The 23936-nt window shown below is 44.1% G+C and overlaps 1 protein-coding gene across 2 annotated transcripts in view; it reads right to left on the bottom strand.

Moving 5' to 3' along the window:
- Positions 1 to 4957: 4957 nt before the first annotated feature.
- Positions 4958 to 23936, bottom strand: part of NEDD9 (neural precursor cell expressed, developmentally down-regulated 9) — a 73542-nt gene continuing 54563 nt past the window's right edge. For both annotated transcript variants that reach the window (XM_040586597.1, XM_040586596.1), the window contains exons 3-7: positions 11086 to 11187; positions 9786 to 9887; positions 8121 to 9344; positions 7707 to 7796; positions 4958 to 6296 (exon numbers count right to left, since the gene is read on the bottom strand). In XM_040586597.1, the coding sequence (XP_040442531.1) occupies positions 5787 to 6296; positions 7707 to 7796; positions 8121 to 9344; positions 9786 to 9887; positions 11086 to 11187 (2028 nt within the window). In that variant the 3' untranslated portion in view covers positions 4958 to 5786. The remainder of the gene's footprint in view (positions 6297 to 7706; positions 7797 to 8120; positions 9345 to 9785; positions 9888 to 11085; positions 11188 to 23936) is intronic.

The raw sequence follows: 23936 nt of genomic DNA, 5'->3' as shown, positions 1-23936 counted from the left end.
CCCCGACCCAGTAGCAAGATTTTTACATCCTTCCCTTGGCTGACAGAAGCTGATACCCCGTGGGTGCAAGCGTGTGTGGACCCAGGGAATAGTGATTTTTGTTTGGGCTTATGGTATGTGTAACCTCCTGGGAGCCGACTGCCTGCGGAGGCGGCGGCTTGTGCAGCAACGCTGAGGCAGCGCGTTGCAGATGCGATGAGCTTTATATATCTCCTGGAGACCTGATACTTCGTGCTCCCCCCTTCTGTGATGTATCGACTTGTGGCTTGTACAGAAAAAGACGCTGTGTCTCTCGGCGTGCAGCAGAGGGAAGGCAAGCCCTGGCGGGGAGGTGGTGCGTGTGCCCAGTCCATGGTGCCTGCAGCAGCGCTCCTCAGGTGCTGGGCTTTGCCCTGGGTAGGGGCTCAGGGGGCTCATGGAGAGGTCCATAGCAGCAAGGCGAACTCCTGTGAGAAATGTTGACTTGATGGACTTTGCTTGTGGGGGGTGCAGGGCCAGAGGTTAAATGCAGAGAGGTGCAGAAGAGCCAGTGGCAAGCTGCAGATCCAGTCTGGGCTGAGCCCAGCTCGGCGCTGCCCGCTGAAAGGACAGAACTGAAGCACAGAGTCCTGTGAGTCACCTCCTACCGCAAACTAAACCCTAGGAGAGGTGGGAAAGTCATGTTCTGCGCAGCATTGCCTCTCCCTCGGAGCATTTCAGCTTCTCCTGCTCAGAAATCCATGGCAACTGCAAGGCAAGACCACGTGGCCGTGGGTTTATCAGGAGGCAGAAGGAGCTTTTGTCTCCTTGCTTCTTGCCACGGAGCTGCCAGCTCCTGATGTTCTGCTGCGCTGGGAGGCTGAAGAGGTGGGCTCAGCTGCGTGTGTGCCCAGCGGTGCCCTGATGTTTTGACCTGAAACTATCCTTGTTGGTCCTTTGCTCCAGGAGGCCATCCCAAAGTGGTCCTAGCCACTGACCTGGAAGGTGGTGGGATGAAGAGCACCCAGCAGCTCCCCAGAGGCACAGAGCAATGCCCTGGGAAGGTGTCTCCCCCGAGGTCAGGCTGCGAGCTGAGTGCACCGTGCCCTGCATAACTGGTGAAGGTTAAATATTTGAGTTTTGAACGGAGAACGACATACTTGTGTTTCCAAAGTGAGTCCAGTGGCCAGCAGCATGTCCAGCATGATCAGGCCTTGTTAATGATGTGAACTGCACTCCAGATTTAGCTCCGATTTAAGCAAAGTAAGATTGCTTCTGGAGGGAAGCAGCTTGCTGGAGGGAAACAGGGGGGTACAGGTTACTGAGAGCCTGTGCTCGCCCTCGTGCCGGCTCCCAGGAGGTTAAGCCTCATGTCACTCCTGCTCCATCTCTGAAGTCAGCAGGTTTATGATAAGGCTGGGTTAGATGTTTCTCCTGCTGCTGTTCACTTCATCAAGGTACTCTCCAGCCTGGATTCATCATGCTCTTTGAGTCCGAAGAACATCTGGGAGGACTCTGCATTGCTGGATGTAACTGTCTGTTTACTCTGATGTTGAAAATCCACACAGCTGTATCCAGGGCTCTTAAGACAGAGAAAGCTGCTGTCTTAGGTGGAATTTGGGTGCAAACAGCAAAAAAAAATATTATTTTTAAAAAAGGAATATAAATAAATCTGCATTATCTGGACAGTTCATCTCTAAGATGACAAAATCTAGCGGAAAAAGGGCTCCGCTGATTCAAGAGTGATGTGTATACGTTGCTTGTGAAACTGCCAGCGTAGCAGGTTAAGATGAAATGAACAGCCACGTTTCAGAGTTGGGAGGAACACTCTGTGTCGTCCTCTGGGGGTGGCAAGACCCTGTCTTTGCCCTGGAAAGGTTCCTGTCTAAACGCGAACTAATGCTGTGAACATTGTCAGAGGAGAAAGGGGCAAGGGAGGGAGGGTTAGTACCTTTGGAGTAAATACTACGAGTTTCTAAAGCCTTTTGGTTGAGACTGAGGCACGTTAAGATGGAGCAGGCAGCCTGGAAGTGGTGTTCAACAGGGAAAAGCGGGATTTGGAGCAGAACAGCTACAGATGCTCGGCTCGTGGGCACAGGGAAGGTGTCACTGGCACAGCAATACTCCGAAGAGCGCTGGCAGTAGACGTGGGAGGGATGTTTCTGCAACATAGCCCAGATGTATGTGGCAGAGAGCGCCAGAAGCTCTAGGGTCTAGAAGTTAGAGGGGATGTGAAGATGCTGGATCTAGCATCAGGCAACGGGCTGGGACGTTGGTTTCCTACACCTTGGGTTTGCCAAGGCTGCAGCGGCGCACAGCTAATGAGAACACAGCAGCTGAGCAGCCCTGGCTTGCAAGAAATGGCAGAGGTAGCCTCAGGGGGCTCTGCAGTTTGGGGTGCAATGAAGTTATGTCCTGCATCGATGTGAACTGATAATTTCTCTAAAACCCGCTCACTTCAAGGGTGGCTTTTGCCTCTTTCTGCCTCGCTCATCATCCTGGACGAGAGGCAGCATTTTTCTAATTAATATGAATTGATACTTACTTAATGTCTAGACTAAGCAGCCAAATGTGTTCTGCTTTTGCCACTAGTGTGAGGCAGACTTTTTTTTTTTTTTTTTTCACACTGGACACCAGAGAATCTTTTCATGCTGGTCATCAACTTGGTTGCCAAACAGCAGCCGTGTCTTGGCAGCTGTGTGGGGACGCTGTGGCTCAGGGAGGGGAGCAAAGAGGCTCTTTTGCCTGTTCTGAACCGTTCTGGCTGTCCAGTCCCTCCTCTGTTGTTAGCTGACCTTTTTAAATTTAGCAGAGGAACAAAATGGAGCACTCTTGGGAAGCAACCGTGCATCGTCGGCCGTCCCCTTGAGCCAAACCATTTTTTTGTTTTGCTCTCAAGGCTTTTGTGGCGCTCACGTTCCCCAGCAGGGATGTTTTTCGTTGGCAGCTGGGAAGTGGTGTAAGCACAGAGCCCAGCCAGTCCCAGGCTGCTTCTCTCCTCCTTCCACACGTGGGGTGTTGACAGAAGGTAGGGCAGTGCACGGGAGAGTAACTTTTGGGAAAGCCTCCGTGATCCTTAAAGCCACATGGCTGTTTCAGATGGAACCCACACCTTGCTAATGCTTGACTTGGCGTGTAGTAGAAAAGGGGTCCTCTTACTGCTGGGAGGAAGGGTGGCTATGCCGAGTGAAGGTGCTCTTCCAGTTCCTGCATGGATCGTGGCTTCACCAGTAAATGCTGGAGAGGGGGAACAGGGCAGAATGGGTGGACAGTCACACCTGTGTCCTGCCACCCCCCCTCATCCTGGGTTTGCATTGAGAGGACCTGCCGTTCACCCCGAGGACCATGCTGAGCTGGTTCCGGATGCAGCTCATGCAGCAGGAATAGACACCGGGAGTGGGGCAGGAGCGTGACCCCACGCACTGTAGGCACCAACGGTTGTATTTTGGGCTTGATGCCTTATGTAGCTGAGTTGCATAAAAGCTTCACCGGCTTCTTCTGGAGAGGCAGAGAAACTGTCCTTCCCCTTGTTTTATACCCTCAGGTTCTCACTTCACACTTAGAAGCACTGATTAGTGAAAAGATGGAAAGAAAGCAAACTCCTAATTTTAGAATGTCTTTGATAGTATTGGCAAGCAGCAACAATATTTCCTTTTAACATGCTTAGAGGACTCTGAAAACAAGAAAAAACAAGACCCAGTGCTGCCTTTTTTTATATAAAAAAAGCTAGTAATTTAATAATTTTAAAATGACTCTCTACAAGATAACAAACTGTAATACAAGCTTGCAATAAAGGTTCTCCTTTTGAAAGCACAAACTATCAACGTAACCGCTAAGCTTCGAAACACCTTCTTGCTTTCTAAGAATACACGGTGAAAAAAAATGGACAAGGGATCCTGACAGAATCCCAAACAACACTAGCACAAAAGAGGTTTGCTTGGATTGCTTTTCAGCAACTGGCTGTTGGTTACGATAGTGTAACTGCCCTTTCGGGGTGTTACGCCAGAGCCAAGCCCTGGAGCCGATTCTGGGCCAGCTGAGGTTGTGCTGGCTCCTGCTGCCCTTCCAGGAACATTCTGGAACTCTGGAAGCGATATTACGGCAGCCATGAGCCACCTTCACTCTGGGACAATACATTAAGGCTGCAAGATTTCACGTGCTGCTGAAATAGTTTTGTTATCCAAGACAACAAATCCCGTTTCAATGAGGCATGTGCGTGGACACTAACTGGGAAGGTGAGCGGTCAGGCAGGAGTGCCTGTTTTCTGGGTGCTGTTGATCTCACAACTGGGTATTTACCAGTGATCTGCTTGCTGATCCAAACGCTCGGGACACATCAGTGTGGGACTACCTCGAATTACACAAGGACACTAGTGTTTCTGCTTTAAAACCAGAATCGCCCAAAATTTGCCTTAGCCATCGCCCACTTTGAGGCGTGGATTTCAGTCTGAGGACCCCAGGCAAATGGTGTTCTGTGACTTATTTTTAGGGAGTTTGCAAAAAGCAACCGTGACAAATAAGCTTATGTGTTTTGGAGCAGCCAGCACGTGTGAAATTTCTAAAGCAGTCTACTGCTCTGATAACAGTTTTTAAGGGTCTAAATTGAAAATTACTGGGTAGGATTGTGTGTACTTAGTGATGGAACGGCCCCATTAAAACAGGAGGTCATTTTTCACAACAGTGTAGTGCAGAAGGACCAGCACCTATGCAACAGAATTTGGAAAAAAAGCCCAATAATTGAATGGAAGTCAGAACTGCAACAGATACAATTAATTCCCAAGAATGTCCTAGAAGAATAAGTGCTATTTCTTCATTAAATTTTGTATAAGCTTAGAGATGTTTAAGTATCTGTTATTTCAAATTAAGCTGTCTTCTTTCCATATGAATTACAATGTGCATGTTTATCCCTCTGAAAGGGACTGGTATTCTAAGACACTGCTCATCTGCAGCCTCAAAGACGAGCCCAGTGGATCATGGGATGCTCTCAGGAGAACTCTGAGTCCATGAACAATAAGGCTTTCCAGCCTCACTGTTAAATTTAATTGCTGATGCAAGGTCATACAAGGTAAACACGTATGAATTTACATTGCTGGGAGTTCATCCACATTTTGAAATCCCACGTTGCACAGCTACTAGAAATAGCAAAGTCTGAATGCCATCAGATATTAAATATATACGATTTTGCCTTCCTCCTCAGAAGGCTCTACTTATATATCCTAAAAACGCTTTTCTCCCAAATGCTGTATGCCTCGCTTGATGTGTTGCTGCTTGCAGTTGTGCATATACGCTAGTCAGAATGGTCAAATGCTGTACATAATAAAGCAACATCAAGAGGAGAGTTAAATCTCATGGAATTAACCTATAGAAAGTAATTTCTAAGAAGAGAATGGAGTTCTATGAGAACCATCACACTTGCTTCATGGATTGCTACAAGAAGGTTTCACAACCAAGTTCATGTGCCAAAAGTAAGATGGAATGAAAGAAGAGTGCAGCATCCAGTTAACAAATATACTGAGGAAACGGGCAGTATATACAAAAAGATAGGCGCTGCTTACCCGACGCATAGTTTTTAAGGTGCTTAATTGATGTTTTAAGGAATGTAGCAACATATACATATATGCAGTGTATACAAATCTAAACGTGTATTAGAAACATAATACAGAACCAGATATATTCCCAAATCCCTGATTTCATTAGATTCTCTAACGCGTAAGAATGTATTTAAAATTTTTCATAAAAAAAAATCTAAAAAAAAATAATGATAACATTTACATAAAAATAGCTCCAGTTTGTCTGCTTTGCTGCTCACGGATTGGATTCCACTGGGTTTCATAAGGATGCCATTTGGACCAGCGAGAGTTTGAACAACTGTGCGTGACGAGACATCTCTGTGACTCGGTCCACCATCTTCTGTAGGGCTGCGGTGTTGGGGTAATGCAAGGCAGCCACTTTCGTAGCCAGAACAACGCTCTTTAGCAGTTCACACAGCTGGTTGCTGGAGTTCATCACTTTGTTGCGTATGTCCTGAGTTGTCACTTGCCTCATAAGCATGTCCCCAATGAACACAAGTTTGTGAGCGCTCAAAATGACAAATTTGCTGTGAGCCACGAAGATTCGGGGGGGCTGAGAAGCATTGACGCAACTGAAGAAGGCGTCAATGGCGTTTAGGAGGGAGTTGAAGTGAGTCTCGCACTGGTCAGAATAGAATAAAAGCAGCTGGCTGTCACGGGAGGTGGCGGTGCTGTTTGCAGTCTGGAGACCTTGAGGTGGTTTCCATTTTGAGATGTCATTCTCTACTGGCTTTGTGATCTCTTGCTCCAGACGTTGGAACTGATTGATCTGAAAGGCAAATGAAAAGGCTCTCTTCAAAGGGCATTCTCCTAAGACGTTGTTATGTGTTACAATTTCACCTTATGCCTCAGGGCAGCCCTGGGCATCCTAGCTTGACCTTATGCTAAATAAGAAGTATGTTTTCTAAGATCTTTTATTTTTGGAGAGTGAGGGGCACTGAAGTGCTTTGGTTACCATAAATCCAAATACACAGAGTTCAGAAGGGAAAACCATCTAAAATACTTTATTTGCATTTCAACAAAAAGAAACCAACTAAAAAAACAACCAACCAGCCTCCTGAATTTACAGGCTGTTTGAATTTACAGGCTGTTGCTCATTTGGAATATTCTGAAATCACAAATGAGAGAGATGGAGCCAAGTGGCAGTGACTCCTACACAATCTTTAAAAAGCTGCCATCTCCGTGGGATTTTGAGATGACAAACCTTTAACTCTCACCTCCACATTGCTCATACAATTTTCTGCCATGCAATATGGCAACAACATATTGAAGAATTAATGAGGGCACAGTGACAGCCCTCCATCTTATATGACCTATTTTTTTTTAGCATTTAAAGTGATGTTAAGCACGATATTTAATTAATGGTATCACTGTTTACTGAACAAACGTGCAGGGGGCGCATGTATTCAGTGTGGCCCAGTGATTAAGGCACTGAACTGCAGGTCGGGAAGGCCAAGTTCTCACGCTGGCTTTGTGACTGGCCCACTGTGAGACACTGCAGAAGTCTGTTTCCCCTCTGTGGTAAACTTTTGGAGACAGAAACTGCTTTTTCTTATATGTATGCACCGGGTCCACCACAATGGTGCATTGTATAAAAAATAATTACCTTCTGAAGTTGAGAGGGTTGGAAATTGTTTGCAAGGGAAAGGCTTATTTCTGCCACAAGAGGTGTCACTCTCAACACTGACAGCTGTGGCTAGGCTTCTGCTCAGGTATGGAGTGGCAACAAGGAAATGAACAGGGCAGAGATGCTGATCTTCGGAATAGCTGCTCTGCAGCAAATACCGAGGGTTTCTTTGGCATAAGCAATCACGGCACACATGGTGCCAGGAAGGTGCTAAAATTTTGATGCTTATCATGTCCCATTTGGAACATGACAGTATGCGGCTTTGTCCTTCGCAGTCATAAATCCATTAATGGTGGAGCCTGACTGGTATAAATCCCACTTGGAAAGAAACTAACCTGGAGCTGCTGTTTAGCCAAGACCTAATACCTGTCATCTTCATCATCTAGCACCTGGGACAACTGTGTGTGCTGGCACTCACGCACACCTCACAGCCATGATGCTAGCAGTTGCACACTGCTAAAGGAAGGGCCCCTCCTGCTTTACTTGACAAATACTCCTTACGTGCAAGCAACACTGCATACTAATGTGATTACTGCACCTGAGCAAACATACCTGATGGTGCTCTAGCTCCATTTTGCTTTGCTTGATGATATTTTCTTTCTCCAGCAGCTCCCTCTGTTGCCTTTCAAACTCTTCTTTCCCCTGTTTTGCATAACATAAGACACCGTGTTAAATCAAACCCACTAAATGACATCTCATAGGTCAAATAACAGGCTGCTTTGCATCGGCTTTTTCACTGGTAGTGCACCACTAAGAGTATGGAGAAGAAAAGGATAGTGTTGCACAGCAAAAGGCTACTGCTATTTTTATATATATTATATATATATATCACCCCGGTGGAATTACTCTTGAATGTAATATGTATTAGTGCGGCAATCTAATTGCTGCTTCCCTGAAAACAGCTTCTGCAAAAACCAGACAACTCTTACGTGGCCTTGTGCAGAACAAGGTGTTGGGTTTACCTACCTGCAGGTGAACATAATCGTAGTCGTCCATCCAGCTCTTTTCTGAGCTCTCACTGGTGGTACTGGGAGGGTGCTGACCCTTACTCAGGAGCGGAGGAAGGGAACTGCAGTGGTTCTGTGCTTTTTCTCCATGACGCTGCATGTGAGGATTGTCATATAGATAGTCAGGAGCGTTCATGATATTCTCTGGTATGTTTTTGAAACGTGAGCTACTCAACGCCTGTTTGAAGAGCACCTCTGCGTTGATGCTGATGGTAGTGGTCAGTTGCTTGGCATCATCCGGGACTGTCCTTGCCACCATAACAAACCGATCCAGGTCATCACACTTGTTCTGCAGTCTGTTGACAGCTAGAACGTTCAAAGACCAGTTGTAGCTGTTCAAGTCGTGACTGGTTTGGGTAAGGATCTGGTGAGAGTCCTCCAACCTTTGCACTTCCCTTCTCATTTTGTTAAGAAGGCCGAATTCAGATAGGCAGGAAGCATTGGCTGCTGATCCTTTCGCAAACTGGAGGTACTCCAGCAGTGACTGCTCAACCTTATCCACAGCAGTGTGAATTTCATTGATGTGTTTCTCCATATATCCATAAGACCGCCAGTCTGCTGTAATGAAGGCCATAAGGTTACTGACAGCTGTCTCCACCATCTGCTGGAGGCGATAAAGCCTCTCTATAGCAGTGTCTGGGTCAAGGATTAGTCTTTTGTCCTGTGCAGTTGATGCTGAGAACGAAGAGTCTTTTGATGTTGTTGAAGATGTGGACATATTACTCCTTGTGCTTCCTGTGCTGGAGAAAGACAACCTGTTTATCCCATCAGTCACATCCTGTAAGCCTTTAGTGTCTTGGAGGACTGGTGGTGGCACGTCATATACACCTTCTCTTCCTTCTGGGATGAGACTTTCACTGAGTCCTGTCTGTTGTCCTGGGAATGCAACTCCTCTTGGGGTATCATAAACATCTTTTTGAGGTGCAATTTGCTGTCCAAGAAAATGGTTTTGATGGTTCACAGGGATGTCATAAACATTCTGTTTCTGTGGCACTCCATCTGGCAATAAAACGCTCTCAGGAGAAAATTTATTAAGTTCTTTCCCAGTTGCTTTGGTGATGGGAGGAGGAATATCATATACTCCTTCTTGTCTTACACTGTGGCCAACTGGAGACGAAAAATCCTGCAAATTTTCCCTCAGGCCTGTATCATCTCGGCATGCAGATGGAGGTGTAGCGTAGACCTGCATCACAGAAAGCAAACCATGAAACTGGCTAGAACAAAAAATATTTTACATCTTCCACATGGCCTATAAAATGCTGGGGTGGATGATCTGCCATTGACTTTCATGGAGTCAGCTACTTATCCTGCGTCTGACGGAGCATCACTTTCAGAATCTCACTTTTTAGCATTCATCTTGATGCAAATTTTTAAAAGTAGCAAAATCCAAAGACAGCATGCTGCCACAAAGAGAATATAGGTCTAATTATCAATTCACACTCCTTAACATTAATAACTTCGATGCAGTGCATCACTTCACCAGTTTTAACAGTTTAAAAAACCAAGGAAATCTTTAAAGTACTGAATCTCCTTTTCTGTCAGGATCACATATGAACTCTTGTTTAAATATGTCTTTGGTCAGACATGAAAACACAGGATCTTGTGGAAACAGCGTAATACTTACCCCTTTGGCGGGTGGTATGTCATAGACTCCTAAAGCTTTTGCTTCGCCCATGGGAACTGGAAGCGCAGGCCCCTTAACCGATGCAGGGGGAATGTCATATATCTAAAGAAAGAATAAATTGATACAGACAAGTCACCTCAGGAAAGCTCTGGTCTCAGGTGAGTTTTCCTGGTTTCTGTGTTTCCTCTCATACAGCCCAAAGATGATCAGAACTCTTCAACTTTGTTTCGTATGGGAGAGCTGCTGGGATTGGCCTGGGATTTTGGACAGTTAGGAGGAAATGCACTTTGCTGGGCCCCCTCTGGGCAACTGTGTGGACAGCAAGCTGGAGAGATGAAGTCATGGCTGACTTCCATCCTGACAGTTAAATCAAGGCCAGTCTATTATACATACCTGTTGGGGTGAACAGGGGAGCAGTATAGTCACGTCACCAGAACGAATCACACCCTTAGTGACAGAGATCAGAGGGGCTGAGGAATAAGCTTGTACTAGTACGCACTAAACTCTGAAACTAAGGCTGCCCTTGTCAGCATCACCTATCTGCTTTATCAGGTGCAGTGTGAGCTGTCTCACTAGCAGAGAGTACAGCTGTCAGATGTTTCAAGCATCCCGTTTGGTGGCGTGTCCAACGTTACAGTGGGTTCTGCATGTAGTCTAAGGCCACCGTCTGAATGTCTCTTAAGCCAGACTTCCCAACAGTTCTGGCCATTCGGTGTCAGCCTGTGTTATGTACTACTGAGCTTCAATGTTATCCTCTAAAGGAGCTGCTCTTTCAAAGAGCTGTGGAGAGATGCAGGATCGTTGGGTTATAGGTCCTGCAAGCATTTAGATGTCTGTGGTCTTGGGGACTGAATGCTAAGGGTGTTCCCCAGAACAAAGATGTATTTAAGTTCAGTGACATGGTGCAGTAGACATGTGGTGAAAATAACTCCCTGCATAGTAGCTGTTCATCTAGGCGATAATTTTACCCTTACTGAGTAAATTACTGTCAACTATGCAACAACAAAGTAAGGGGGAAAAAAAGATTGTTCCCAGGGAGCAAGTTTATTCTGTTTAGATACAGTCTTTGATCAAAACACAGAAAACAAATGGGACTTTTGCGTTTGGTGTGCTGCCAAATCTTAGTCAACATCAAATACAACTTTGAAATACTTCTGCGCTCTGTGAATAAGCCACAGCATCTAATTAAAACATATTTTCCCTCTGAAATGAGAGAATTTGCTTTGCTCATAAACTTCCAGTAGACATTCATCACCTTCTGTGCCCTGTCAGTGCTGCTGGCAGTTTTATTGGTACTTACCCCTTGGAGAGGGCGAACAGGGGGGATATCGTAGGTATCCTTCTGGTATTTGGAAGGGAATTCATAAACATAACCTTGTCCTGACCTGACTGGAGTTATTACCTGTGGGATAAAAGAAAAGAGGAAACTAAGTCTCTGAGGATGTTGGCGTATTCTCTCTGTAACCACACAGGGTATAAACAATCTAGTACTATTAACATTCACTCTTTATGTGGCAACGTTAGTAACACAAGTCTACATGCACTTCTGACAGTTGAACACCACCAAGTGACTGTCAGTAGCTACAAATGCACCATCTTTTCCTTTTAGACCATGTTCTGACATGGCTGCTTGCTAGTGCTACAGCATCTTCTGTTTGTCAAGCACATGTTCTCCAGCAGGGCTACGGGAGTTTGGTCCCTTCCTCCCACTGACCACAGACCACACAAGCTGACGGTTACACCACCCGACATACACGCTGATCCTACTGAGGTGGAGTGTCCCCACTTACTGGCAGAGGCTTAAAATACTACGTTCAGGCTCTGGGAGTCTTTGCTTGTGGAGGTACTTCCCACCTACTCTGGCAGGATGTCTTGTGCTACTGTGCTCCATAGCACAACATCCTGGATAACTGGGTGTGAGCTGTGGCTCTGGGAATTCTTTACATAGAAAAGCTATGCTTAACCCTTCCAAAGCGGGACGTTCAGCTTGGTTCGTCTATATTAGTGGCTAAGAGATAGGAAACATTAAGCCATTCTTGGAAGTATATAATGCAAGAACAGCCTGTGAAAGAAACGCCCCCCCCCCCCAACTTAGAATTTTCATTTTTTGACATTTTCTACACCATTAACTACCATAATGACTTCAAATAAACCTTGGTAAAATGCCTCGTGTCTTGGACAGCATCTGCATGGCAGAATTTCAGTATAGTGTGGTATAAAACAAATGTTACCTAACCTCAAGAAAGAGCTGGGTTTACAGTGGAAATGCTGACATCTTAACCTCTGCTGGTGCTATTTAGCTCTAACAAAAAAATAGAAATACTGTAACACAAAGGCATAAAATGTCAAATTACAGAGGCCTGTACAAGATGTAGCTCTGTACTCGTATGGGGAGAATTCTGTATGACAGCTCCCTAACTGTCTTTGGAAATGTATGTATGACATACAACAGAGTTTCTGCCCAAATGCTCAGTAAAGATCCTGTAAGTGTTTGCTGTAAGGAATGCTAGTATCCCGGCCAGATTCCACAGGGAGCTTTGCTTGACTGAGGTCTGCAGGGAAAGCCCCTGATGCTAACCTGCTACCCCCTCTCCACTATGGTAACAACACAGGCTTTTCTTCTCGTACCAAATATTGCTGTGTAATCTCTGTCCCTGTGCCACCACTGGATTTTCCCCCTGGGGTGACTGCCGTACCAGTATGCAGTACACGCCTGACCGACTGGGAGCAGCCCAAGGTGGTGTGGCCACTGCCCCAGGTGAAGGAAGGCCATTCAGCCTGGCAGGTGGGGAACCAGTGGGTTTTGCAGCTGCTTTTCCTTGAATTAGCATCAGAGGAAGGAACTGGAAGCTCTATGGTCTCCAGAGTGCTGGGTCACTTCGCTGCCCATGAGAGAACTCCTGCTGAATTGGGTGTGCGGTTAACAGGGCTTACATACAAGAGTTTCTTAAAAAGAATCTAAAAAGGTATCGAATTTATGACAGACTGTTTCTCTCCCACAGAGTCACCTACTGCACTGTAAAAGGTACCTACAGACACAACTTTCAGAAAGTTCTCCCTTAAATTACTGGAAGAAGCTTCCCATAATGGATCGCTCCAGACATTACTCCTCCCAGGCCACTCTCATGCAATACTGGGATTATTTTATTTGCCTGAGAAACTGCTAACCTGTATCAACATTGCTTCCTCATGCTTTTTCTGCCGGTGAGGGCTGGTGATCAGACTAGCTGTCTATTTTTTGCCCCCTTTTTTTTTTTTCCCCCTTTTTTTCTTTCAGTTGGGTGCTGCCAGTCAAACGCTTTCCACCCAAGCCAGGAACAGAAAGATTTGGTTTTAGGCAATGTTTACTCAGACTTCCAGGGACTTCAAAATTACCATCATAGCGTTGCTTTAATAATGAGTCACTGGGTGTTTAAAAATGATCCTGCGGGAGAACAGCCAATGCACAGTAAACACGCAGGGCTGTTTCCTGGGTAGCCCGTCTCCGTGATCCCTTCTGCTACTGTGAACACTGTGGCACTAGGCTGCTTGCTAATATGCCAGGAAACTGCTTGACCACTCCAGAGGAAAAAACCCCAGTCTGTCCATGGCAGGCAGCCAGAGACCCCCCCACCAGTTGCACCCCTGCAGTTTGGCTCGGCTTTCCCCACTGCCTAGCAGAACAAAGCAGGAGGCAGGCTCCAAAAGGCAGGTATTGGTCCCTTGTTCTGAAATTTTTGCTTGAAACCCTTGCTCAGCTGTGGTCTACTTCAGAAGCTGAACTCTTATCGTAAACCCAGAGCAGGAATAAAATTTGACCACATCTCTTCCAGGCCTCAGATGTGTGATGCTTCTTGCAGTCCTGCCCATGGAGGCAATGTATGGCACCTCTGCAGCAGCTTTATGGCACCTCAGTTCTCCGAGGTTTGCACAGCACTTTAGAGAAGCGCCTTTCCACGGGCTCAGCCTTAACTGTCCTACCCATCTCATGCCTAAACGCGTTCAGGATACAAGACACCACCACCCTCTCCTTGCTCAGAGAATTAATTGCCAAGAGCAAACTCAAAGAAAAGTCACAGGCTTCCAATATAAAAAAGGGAGCTCAGCCGAGCAGCGCAGAGAATAAGGCATAGAATCACAGAAGGCTGGAAAGGACCTTGAAGATCATCGAGCCAACCCTAAACCTAACACTGCCAAACCCACCACTAAATCACATTCCTAAGCACACACAAGTAAAAGCACTTGCTGTGGTTGTTACAGGTAAACACGGTGTTTTGCTTTTGTAAAAAGAAGCTCTGCTGGCAAAGCAGATGATATCCTTACGCTGTGGAGACCAGGACATACGTGGAGAAGCTACGCTCACGCTCAGTATTTACAGAGAGATCCTCCCTCGCTCTGCGTACAGGAGTATCATGCAGCTGTGATTATTCTTGTAGCTCATCCTTAGAGACCTTTCCCATTTTTCACAAGAGACTGACACACCAGATGATATAGGAAAGGTTTACAGTGCTGCAGGGCTGCTTATATACTGTGCCATTATACAATCCTGAATAACTACACTCAAGCCAGACCGGCCAGATGAAGGCGGCCCGTCTCACCCAGAGCTGCAGGGCTTCTGCTATCACGTATCTTGACACTTGCTCTCTTTCCCATACTTGACTAACCCAAAGGAGCGGTCAGGCAGAGTCACTCCTTTATTTAGGTGAAACAAGCCCCTGCCCTGAGTGCTTCTGGCTGTTGTCAAAGGAAGCGAGAGGCTAAACCACGAGGTGCCTGATTCTGGGTATTCACGGGTACAGCCTGCCTGTAGGGTGACGGCAGGCAGGAGACCTGAGCTGCCTGCAGCGCTGTGCTTAGTGGTGCACTCTACTTAAGGTGGCATTTATTTTCCAAATAAAAATGCATCAGAGGCTTCTATGTCGGCTCCTTTCTAGGCTTGTGAAAAAGCTATACAGAAGACAGAAAATAAAACTTTAAGAAACCCAGCAACAACCAAGCTGTTGTTAACATGAAAGACAATTTTTCCTCCCAGTGACTCAGGTATATTTCCCTGCGTGGAGGATTATTATCTAGTAACAACATGTTCTGAGCGATTTCACATAAAATCTTCTGCAAATGCTGATCTGGTCTGCAGTGAGTACCAGAACATTTCCTGCTGTACCTCTACTCCTCTTCCAACAGTCCTCCCTAGGTTAAACGTGCCTGTGAACTGCTTGTTCCTAGTCCATTCAGAACAGCAGCAGCTCATCGCCAAAACCTTTCCTGAGCGAACGTTGTGTAACAGTAATTCAAACAATATCCACGCTACTTCACAAAGTGAAACTGTGGAGCTTTGTTCTGATTCTCATGTCTCCAAGACATGTCTCATGTCTCCTCATAGGTCATGTGAGCCAGGACATGTGGCTGCACTGCTGCTTCTGCATGAGAAAGAGGGAGGTAGCAGAGTAGGTGAATTAAGAGAAGTACCAAACCCAGTATTTTCAGAAGTAACTTTTGATTTTGGATCTTCATCCATAAACACATTGAATGAACTTGCTGCTTCTGAATGAGATGCTCAGCCCTTTCAGTGCATTGTTCGACCGTTTTTTATGGTTTTGAATGTTTGATGGCGGTTTAATTTTGAAGATGGACTTCAGAAGGAAGGAGGTGGCTGCAAAAGAAAAGGTCCTCTTCTCTCACTTCTGGAACAGGGATAGAAGCTCTATCTGGTACTTCAGAGTTTATTTCCTAACAAATGTCACTGAAATTCAGGCCTTGCGAAGATTTTTCCTCCTTTTACCTGTTCTCTTTTAAGAATGCCTGTGGTCATCTAAGTTTAAATAATCCTGCATTTCAAACCAGCAATTTTCCTTGTTTATGCGTTGAGGGAAACAGATGGTGTTCCCACAAATTATCTAGCTGAACATTCTCAAAACATTGTTAACCACTTAATCCATGCAGGGTAACTAACCGGGACCAGGTTTGGCTCTGGCAAAACATGTAATGAGCCTACTTCAAACTTCCAGTACCGCAAAAGAAAGACAACTGTGCAGAAAGTTTGTTCTGTTCTTGCTAAAGACCATACTCTTCCAAAAGCAATTACTTGGGTCTTTTCCATGCAATGGCATGTTACTAACCAAGAAAAAGAGCTGAATGTGCATGTACTTTGCAAAACATCCAGTCCTGTGGTTCATTAAATCCCTCTTCCTTAAATACAAGGAAAAAAACCCCAACTCATTCTATTCCTTCCAGGATTAAAATGGATGTTAGGCTGCAGTAGAGAACATTCCTAACCCAGGCAGCAATAAATAAATCAGTTCTCATGCTTACGGCAGACGCACAGCAGCGTAGTTTACATTGTTTAACAAGGAAAAATAGCAAATAAACCTACTGAAGCCAACAGAGTTACTCTGAATTCATAGCAGCACCTTGGAGGGCAGAATTTGGACTGTTCCCATAAGCAGCAATACCTGAGATGCAGAATGATGGTGGGAGGTGGGAGAACTGAAGCTGAGGTTTGCTGCACCTCCGCAACACCTCACCTCACCCAAACCACAGGCACACAGGGGAGCTGAAAAGGGCAGCTTGCTATTTCCCAGCACGGTCTCTTAACCCCAAGAATGTCTGCTGACGACTTTTAAAATAGATCAGTTCTTTTTGGAGGTAGAAAAGAAGAGGCACATGAGGTGAAATTTCACGTATTCATTTTAAATCTGGATGAAGAATTGTATTAAAATATATCTCCTCCCATTATGCTCCCCTCTTCACCCCATGGTAACTCTCAGCAGTTGATGAGCTATTGCCACCAGCTGCTGCTAATCTCAGCTGTCAGCCCCCGTATCTATTAAAACCAGCTGTACCTTACCCTGGGAAGGGTCCTGCCCTGGAGGAGGCCAAGTGGTGGGGTATAAAATGGGGCTGTTAATAAACTGTGAATATGTGGAAAAATGACTCAAAATGTAAGTAAAGGGAAAAAGAGCATGTTTGTTTTCTGTTGTGAAGTATTTCTGTAAGTTTAATACAAAGCTCTAGTGGTTGAAATCCTGTTCCTAAGCCTCTTGGGTGGATATGTAACAGCTACCTGGGCTTTCTTAGGCTTGTAAGAAAAATCACATAGTTAAAGAAAATATGGGGAGATTGTAAGAGAGAGGAATTAAGGGGAAGAATGTAATTCCTGCTCTCTTGGAGCCACTGAACAATGCAAGATCAGGCTGTGAGCTCCTCTTGGCCATTCTGTTTTGCTGTATGTATTTAAGAAAGCCAGGTACGTCTCCTTAAATGATTTTTCCTTGGGAAAGTCCCTGTGGCAAAGTTGAACAGCAAGAAGGTTGTGTTAAAGAACGGAGTTTCTAAGGTAATCTGGGTATTTGAAAGAACCTAGCTAGCTGGCTAAAACCCTGTCCTTTTTACAGAGAGCATGTAGGGTGTCCTCTCTGTCTCTTGCAAGCTGCGTTAAGATTCCCAATAACTGATAATGAATTTTCTGGCAGTAATACCTATTGTATCACTTGGTACTGCCTACTGTAAAAAAAAAAAGAGCAAAAATGTTCTTATGATGCAGTAGCCCCAACTTCTTTATTTTCTATATATGATGACACACAATGTTTTTCAGCTGTCAGTGAGTAAAGGTTGGGGTTTCATTCTCACATGTGTTACAGATATTCACTCATAAATGTATTTGTAGGCTGATCTAGGTCTTAGGATTATGAAATGGTAATGCTTTAACCTAAATAATGTATCAACACTGGGCCACTATAAACTGTCACATTGGAATATTTTCTGCCACAACTGAACCATTGAGGAGCTTTCGATCAAAGCTCACAGGCTGAAAGAGCGGGGAAGAAGCTTGTGCGTTAGAAGAAATGCCTCTACCAGGCTTGTAGCTGCCACTGTGAGTTGTGTCTAGCAATGAGCCCAAACATTTCTGCAAGGTAAGAGGAAATCAGCAGAAATGACTGCATTTTCTTTCCTGGGTTGAGTGAGTTATCACCTCTGTGTGGTGGAAAGAAACGTGGTATGAACACACACGGTGATACTACCACTTGCCTTTGATTGGGTGTTCCCCAGTGAATTTTCTGAGAAGAAGATTTAGATACGTGAAGAAAAGGAAATGTGACAATTACTACCCTGATACAGAACTGATTTATTTCCTGATGTTGCTTTCATCTTCAAGATATACCTGCTTATTTTCTCCTATGCTTACGAAGATCTGCTTTTCTCCTGAAAGTGAACATGCTCTTAGGGCTAAAGTGTGTCCAGATGTTGCTGATTCATGTGTGTTAAATTAAAAATGCTTAACATTGCAGGCTCAGGGATTTAAATGTGGCTCTGTAGTGCCTCACCAGTAGATGCCCAGTCTTAAAAAATGCCTGTGATACTGTAATGCAAATGACAACAATGAAAATGGGTGTTTCACTTTTCTCCTTTTGAAGACATATTATTTCAACCAGATTTATGCAAGTTCTGGGTTGTGAGTCTTGAAGATGTACAGCTGAAGTTGTGAAACTGATTTAAAACACAAAATGTGAAGTCATGAGCTGGCCTTGATTCAAACCATCAGCTGCTGGTGATAATGGTATAGCCATAGCCAACTGCTTTGCAACTAGCCTAATTCTGACTCTTTAACTTCTGCTGTGACCTTTTCCATTGATTGGCACACAAAAGCAGGTTAATTACACTATTTTTCAGTTTTGTTTCTCCTATATTTTGTCTCTCCAAATATTTTTTTTAATCTATGGAGTTACATAAATGACCTAAGCTCTGATTCACATGAGGGCTGTATTAAGTGTAGGGGAATGCTGCTGACTTGCGTCAGATGTTGCTTTGGGTTATAGTGTCGAGTTTTTGCTTGCTGCTGGTGTTCACGATCACAGACTAACTGCAGATACAAAGGTCTGTCTCTCTGCAGACCTTACTGAATGAGCAGTACAAGGCACAAAAACCCTCAACAACTTTGTCACTGACAAGACTTGACTGGGGATTTTTTTGCTTTGTTTTATGATGTTTTTGTGACCTGGTCCTGCTCTCTCTCGTACCAACTCTAGGGCTTTCTGCTAGTTGTGTTATGAGCAATGTTTCTGCTTGCTTCAGTGGAACAGGCTTGGTGCTGGCTGGCCTTGAATTGCAAGGCTGACTCAGAAGGGGTATTTCCTAGCTTCTGGTGGAGTCATTCTTGCTTACGAAATGAGATTAAAAGGAGCCAAACTAACATTTCTGAGGATCTCCCATTTTTGAGAGGAGAGGAAGAGAATAAGAGATGAGCAAAATAGAAATCCTGATAATTTCATAATAATGGGTATAAGAGAAGTGTGAAAGAGGATACTTGCCCAATACTCTTGTTACGAGTTTTACCAGCGCTGTCCCTTCTTTTTAGACAGACAATGAGATCCCCATTTCTGCATGGATGGGCCAACAGGACTAAAGAGCTGCTGTGTTACCGTACTGGTGATAGAACAGGCATGGGCTTTGAAATAAATGTCTGTGGATGGCTCTTACAGAGAAAGAAAACCCCCAGATTACTGTGTGCTAAGTTCTAGTGGAGAAATAGGTGTAACTGCTAAAGCATTCTCTGGAAACCTGTGCTTAAATTTGAGCTGGAGTTTTAATTAATGAAAGTGTGTGGCGAAACTCAAAGTGTTTTGGTGTCTGGCCTGTAGTAAATATTTAAAGCAGCATCTTGCTTTGGCTGTCCCAGTCTGTCTAGTCTTCCCATTTTAAAAAGGTTGTCACATTAAGAACCATTTGGCAAATACGCATTTGTTTTCTATGCCAGTAATACTATGACTTCTCAAAGACAGAAGCCTGAACTTAGGGCCAGTTTGAAGGAGGAGAGGAAACGAAGAAAAGGATGTGAAGATGAGGTGCTGGGACAGGTAGAACACTGTGGTCTTACTGTTGTGAATGACATGAAATCCTAAGGTCTCACAAACAATAAATCAGTTTGTTCACTCCAAACAACTTGTTTTAATTCCTTTGAGGAGCTTCATCTTATTTCAGTTATTTTTTTCCCTTCTACGCTGAATTTCTAGATGGAATGCTAGGGGCTGGAGGGGAATAAAACTTCATTTGGGATTTGCTGAAGTATGGTATTTCCATGACTACTTGTTTCCTGTCAAGTATTTTATTTCTTCCTTTAAGACATTTCTCAGAACAGATCCTTCCCTGTCAACAGTTCCAGTTTTGGTGACTGGCAATTCCCAGTGGGTAAAAAAAAAATATGGTTGAGATAAAGTACTGCCAAAGAGTTTCAATTCCACAAGACTGTCCTCAGAGGTACACTTGGGCAGAAACCAATGGAAGTGTCCCTAAAGCCTTTAGGTTGGCAACCATCTTGCTGAGAGAAGTAGGCTAAGAAAACCTTCCATCAGGAAGAAGCTCAACTTAATTTGATTTATAGAGGCTGTCTGGCTCACAAGCTGTATTTTAGCTCCATTTTTGTATGGCTTCCTCAAGGCAGCTGTACAGACAAGTGCTCCCATTAACTGGTGTTTAGATTAGAATAGCTTGCTTTGGCAAGTTTGTGGAAGGTATAGACACCTTTTAAACAGATATAAACTCCATCCTTAACTGTCTGTTGCATCTATATAATAATTATCCCAGACCTTAGTCAGGACTGGTTGTGAATATAAAATGTTCTGATGAGACCCTATGGGAATAGGTTAGTTTCTTTTAAGGATTAGGGATGGACTCTTACGGAATGTTTCTGTCTCTTAAGAACTTAACTACATTCATTTCACTTTGATTCCATTCTAACAATCTGTTTTGGTAGAAAGATTTAGATTCATTTTTTTGAAAAAATGGATGAAATATTAGCACTGCTATTTTGAAAAGAACAATTGAGATGTTTCATGCCAGACATGTGGAGTGATGATATTCTGACGCTAATCAGTCTTCCTCCAAAACAAAATGTCTACAAAATCACTGAACACCTGTAAAGCCTTTAGATTGCAATAGAACTGTTTTCTGTCAGCAACCTGTCTTCATCTATTCATTTCCTATCTCCAGAAACCATGCTTCCTCCTTACGATGAAATTCACTCTCTGAATAATCGGTTTTCCACTTGTATTTTTGTAAAATGCTGCTGTGTTTAGGTTTTAGTCCTTACAGGGAAACTTAGATTACCCAAAATCAACGCTTGGTTAGTGGGCTTCCAGATGTAACCAAAGGTCTGGTTAGGTTTCTAACCACCACAAAAAGAGCTCATAAAATTGTGTTTTTCTTTTTATATTTTTTTTAGCTAAGGTTTGATCCTGCACTTGTCCCTGTGCAGGCGGGTTTGTGTCCCAAGGGACCTCAGTTATTGGATGAGATTGCAGGACTTGCCTTTTTTCAGATACTAAAGGGAAAAAAAATGCATGCCTCTGGTCTACAAATAGAACTGATTAAAAAGAGCCCCACGCTTAGGAAGAAACGGGGAGTAATGTTGAGCTCATATGTTTACTCAGCCTAATAAAATGCAGTCTTTTTCTTAAAATACTTCTCTACACATAGCATCAGTGACCAACTGCTGCTTACTCTGTCTTGTGGATGAGGGTTTCTTCACTCTGTGGTTTTCACAGAGATCAGATCAGGAGGACAGATTAACTGCACAGGCTCTTTATCAGCAAAATGTGTGACATTAATAGAAGAAAAGCCAGAAAGTTACAAGTGGAACTCTCAAGCCTAAGTAAAAGCCTGTGTGCCATTTTTACCATTGAGTTTGCATTGAATTTGAGAGAACTTCATCCTTTAGAGTGCACTTTGTGAAACAGAGCATTGAGTGCTGAGGTATGTGTTACTGCCCCTGCTCCACTCAGCAAATTTGCTGTGGGTTCAGCACTTTAACATTGAAGTGATGTTTTGTTACTAATGTGAAAGCAGAAGAAACGAGGGACTGTAAGATGACTGGCTGGGTCATTTGAGTAAACCATTTCACAGGAAGCTGTGGTATTTCAGACTTGAGGGTAAACGGGGACATCATTCAATCTTGTAATATAGATACATCTTGCCAGCAAACTACAGAATACTAGATATGCTTGTGGTCTTTCTGATGACAAAATATACCTGCCACACAACTCCTTACTATGCTTAATGTAGGTCTCACTTCATAAATGTGAAAATAGGCAAGAAAAAAGTTAATAATGTGAAAGCAGGCTTATTTCTGGAACAAATGTTTTATATAGCAGTTTTTTTCCTCCCGGCTAAGACAGCACTTTTTTAATTGGAAGGAAAAACGTCATAACGTGGCTAACTGGCTCCTGCTACTGAAGTCTGTGCCAGAACTGTCAGGGTGGTGCTGCTTGTGGGGTGGTGTCTCCACTTCTCATGGATTCACCCAACACGACTCTAAAATAAGGACCAGGAAACAAGGTCTGTTCCCTTGGCTGTGGCTTACCCAAACCTCCTGCTGAACACAGTGAACCCTTGAAAAAGGTGGAGATAGCAGGATGGTGGGGTGTGAAACCCTTGATCTGTCAAGGGCATGTTTATACTTGGAAATGGGCCAGAGATGTTCACATGTGGACATGAGTTCCTTCCCTGTTCTGCTTTATCCACTTTTAAAAGGTGGATAAAGCTTGAGTGTTTCCTGAACTGTAAAGTTCTAGTTTAAACAGAACAACAAACAAAAAAGCTGATATGTTCCAAGTTGGCATTAATCTCTATTTGCCTGACTTAGTCCATGCCTTGTGAGAGCTGCAGTTCAGGGCTGGTAACCCCTACAGTGCAGCCTCTTCCCTGCTCAAACAGCTGTGGTGCATCAGCCTTATATTCTTTTTTTTGTGCCAATTTCCCTTGATCTAAAGTTCTCTGGAAAGCTACTGATTCCTACAGAAAGCCTTCAGAATTTGTCAAAACTGTATTTCAACAAGGAAATGTTTCCTTTGCGTGTTTTGGCCAATGCTATTTCCAGGATAATAGGGAGTGCACAACAGATCAGTTAGGGGTAACACTGCACCAGAAAAAGTGTGTTTACAGTTAGGGGTAACACTGCACCAGAAAAAGCGTGTTTAAATTACGGTAGTGACTTTTTTTTATGTGTAGCCTTCCCTGTTTAAAGCTCATGTGTAAACTAATAATTAAACACAGATGCAAAAGAGACTTTGTGCTTTGACAGCATCTTTCTCAAAGTGTGTTCTCGAAGCAGTCTGTACAGAACAAGTTCCTCTTATAATTACCCCACATATTTTGCAGGTGAGATTGCTGAGGTGCAAAAACACTATTCAAGACTATGCAGCAGTCTGGCAAGGATAAAAACCCCAGGTCTCCTGAATGTCAGATTTGTCTGAAGGTTCCTTCTCTTTGCTGGCTGCAGCAAAAGAGAGTAAGTTTGAAGGCAGAGCACAAAGAAGGAAAAAATTCTAAGATACAGCTTTTGTATCTTTATGCTCCTCAGACTCTCTTCACACTTAGGGGTGTAGCTGTTCAGTGACTAGACTTGCAGAAGAGCTATAAAAGCTTGGGGCTAACCAAGACTAATTTTAAACCATCCCTTGTTATCGGTTTTGTTTATAGGGTGTGTTTTAGAAGGTGGTATTTCTATGTGATATAAGGAGCTGATACAGCTCTGTTGTCAACAGCTTGCTTGGCCAGAATCAATTAATCACTATAATTACCTGCCTCAGGACTCCTTTTTGACTTGCTTTGCCTTTCTGGCTAACAAGATGAGTTACCTCAGCACAGCTTTACAACATGCATGCTGTTGATTTACTGTTCCTTAAGGCTAGGCAATTCCTGCCTGACAGTGGTTCCTAAGCTCTGCCTGTAAAACTCGTATCACAGCCAAACCACAATTTGCACAAAGAAAACAGGCAAATGCGTGCAGAAATGGATAGGTCAGAAACTGCTGCTGGTCCTGCTTAGAATAGTGTCTAGAGGACACAGCCTTCTCTAGCTACTGCTATGGGAAAGGAGAAGGCTTGCGTATAGGATATCCTCACTGCAAACCCCTTCCACAGCCTGAAAACTGGTGAAATGCAGAGCTTGCTAACCAGCTGTTTCTGCTGATGGGAGAAGGCAGAGTGGCTCACTTAAGCCACTGGCACAGGTGTCACAAGTCTGAGAAGAGATTAATCATTCTGGAAGTCAAAGCAAAGATTCTCAAAATCAAATCTTCAAGATTTCCAGCTTTCCTTTGTACTAAGGATTGCTTTTAATGATTCCTAGAGGAGGAGAATCTGGAGGACGGACTGTTTCCTCCGACAAAGGAGATGAGTG

The sequence above is a fragment of the Falco naumanni genome, chromosome 3 (genome assembly GCF_017639655.2).
Source record: "Falco naumanni isolate bFalNau1 chromosome 3, bFalNau1.pat, whole genome shotgun sequence".
NCBI classification, from domain to species: Eukaryota; Metazoa; Chordata; class Aves; order Falconiformes; family Falconidae; genus Falco; species Falco naumanni.
This window is presented reverse-complemented; position numbering and strand designations above follow the sequence as displayed.